The sequence below is a fragment of the Berghia stephanieae genome, chromosome 11, assembly GCF_034508935.2.
Source record: "Berghia stephanieae isolate SIO BIC M18660-M18661 chromosome 11, UCSD_Bste_1.3, whole genome shotgun sequence".
NCBI lineage: Eukaryota > Metazoa > Mollusca > Gastropoda > Nudibranchia > Aeolidiidae > Berghia > Berghia stephanieae.
This window is the reverse complement of record NC_088370.1, coordinates 6479624-6482123: the sequence shown is the minus strand read 5'-3', so window position 1 is coordinate 6482123 and position 2500 is coordinate 6479624. Positions and strand designations below refer to the sequence as shown.

Sequence of the window (2500 nt, the reverse complement as noted above, 5' to 3'; positions counted from 1 at the left end):
GATTAATTCTAATAATTCTTGTTGTTTTTTTTAAACGAAGTTAATGATTTCAGTATTTTTCTTCTTCAGGTACATTCTAAATAATTTAAGGTAAAAAAACAAACAAACAAGAACAAAATGCCCATTTGACAATTTATTGTTTTCTTGATTTATGTATTGTTTCGAGTTTGAGTCCTTTGTTTATTTATTCTCATTTCAGACTCTCAACACATCTTTGTTTCTTATGTCTCTTGAATTTCAAGGTCAAGGTCAATTCACTGGTTGATTAGTTTGTTTTCCGTTTCTTTTCCTTTTTCTAAATTTCTATCGTTTTAAAACCCATGAATGATACTGTGGACTTGCATGGAGCTTTTATGACAAGATTATTTTTATTCGACTTTAGAAGTTAGAATTTTCTAATGCGTATGTGTTTGTGTGTGGATGTGTGTGTGTGTATGTGTATGTATATGTGTGTATGTGTGTATGTGTATGTGTGTGTATGTATGTGTGTATGTGTATGTGTGTATGTGTGTATGTATCTGTATGTGTGTGTATGTATCTGTGTATGTGTGTGTATGTGTATGTGTGTGTGTGTGTGTGTGTGTGTGAAATATTACTATGACTTGATGCCTACAAATCCATGGAATCAAATCTAAGATTATTTTTTCTGTCAGGGAAATTGCAGATGTTTTGGTTTGATAGTGTTACAAATATTTAGTACCAAATATTGAGTTATTTTCATAATATGCAATATACCTAAAGGAATTACTTTTATGGTACTTATTTATAGAGGAAACAAAATAGAATTATAACATATAAAGATGAACTAAGACTTTGTAAAAATAGTTAAAACCGTTTTGAATACATGTGATTTCTATATAAATAGAAAGGTTGTAAAAACCTTAAAGTCAACCTGTCAGGTAAAATCGATGCCAAAATTACTTTGTACAAAAGATTTATATAGGCAAAACTGAAGATCAATAAATCCTCTTTTAGTAATAATATAATATTTAATAATGCACATTTATATTGCGCAACCTATCCCCCCAGGTTGGAGACTCTGGGCGCATTTTAGTCAAGATAGGCGTCGTGCTAAAGTTGTGCCAGTGTAAAAATTTGACTTATTTATTTTCTGTTAATGGCAGCGCCGCCGTTCATGCACGATGTGCCACTACACCTCAATAAATAATTTAAAAAATAAATAAATAAAATTCCCTTTATTCATGCCCATGGGGAAATTTGTCTTTAGGGTCTATTCCAAGGGAAGACTGGAATAACCCAGGCGTCAGCCGCAGTGCAGCGCCGCAAAGTGAGCTAGGTCGAGGTAACTTGCTCAAGCGGCGAATGATCGAACTCGGTACCTTTCGGGTACGAAACAAACACCGTATCGCTGAGCCACGCTGAAGCTTTCGCCAGAAATGATAATCCTGAAACTTCATCTTGTATCTAAAATGTCTATTGTGGAGTCACAGATTTTCACTGTGCCAAGTTGAAGGAAAAGTCTTATCCATGAGCGATGATTAACCATTTCCTTGTTGTCTACAGTTTAAGGTACCCGTTCCTGCTGAATGTTTGCCCTAGATCTCAGTTTGATGACGTCATCAACAATGACAATGTTCTAGAAGAGAGCGATGTTGCTGAGGAACGTGTGAGAATTAGCGGTAGCACTCCACAACAACTTGGAAGGACTGGTCAGTAAACTGTTCTTGTCTTTCCAAATCAAAATACATAGAATGAGATAAGATAAGAGTAACTTTATTTATCCATTTCTGGAAATTTACATTGGGTATTGCCATAGACTTAATGCATTTCTGAAGAAAAAAAAAATCAATTGATTAATAGGGAATGAGATTAGCGGAAGAGTAGCGTCCCTTGATTGGACGTCACTGGCGGAGAAGTTATTTGTAAACAAACCAACTACAAGCCACGTGCTCCAAATACAAAATTTATTATTCATATTTCTGTACAAAAAGCATAACGTTGATTATGATATGCATTTTTGTACAGAAATATGAAAATCATAAATTTCGTATTTGGAGCGCTTGGCTTTAGTTGGTTTGTTTACAAATAACTTCTCCGCCGGTGACGCCCAATCAAGGGACGCTACTCTTCCGCTAATCTCATTCCCTATAAGGATGAAATAAAATGACATGGACGTAAAACAACAAAAACCTTAACAAAACTAAAACACATGAATGATACTACTACTACTACTACTACTACTACTACTACTACTACTACTACTACTACTACTACTACTACTACTACTACTACTACTACTAATAACTAATAAAATAATAATAATAATAATAATAATAATAATGATATAATAATAATAATAATAATAATAATAATAATAATAATAATAATAATAATAATAATAATAATAATAATGATAATAACAATAATATAATAATGATAATAATAATAATAATAATAATAATAATAATAATAATAATAATATAATAATAATAATAATATAATAATAATAATAATAATAATAATAATAATAATAATAATA

At 31.4% G+C, this 2500-nt stretch overlaps 1 protein-coding gene across 2 annotated transcripts in view; it reads left to right on the top strand.

Annotated features, from left to right (window-relative positions):
- LOC144956666 (phospholipid-transporting ATPase ABCA3-like) overlaps positions 1–2500 on the top strand; it is a 58120-nt gene that overhangs the window by 46489 nt on the left and 9131 nt on the right. For both annotated transcript variants that reach the window (XM_078887317.1, XM_078887316.1), the window contains exons 27-28: positions 70–90; positions 1525–1670. In XM_078887317.1, coding sequence (XP_078743443.1) covers positions 70–90; positions 1525–1670 — 167 coding nt within the window. The remainder of the gene's footprint in view (positions 1–69; positions 91–1524; positions 1671–2500) is intronic.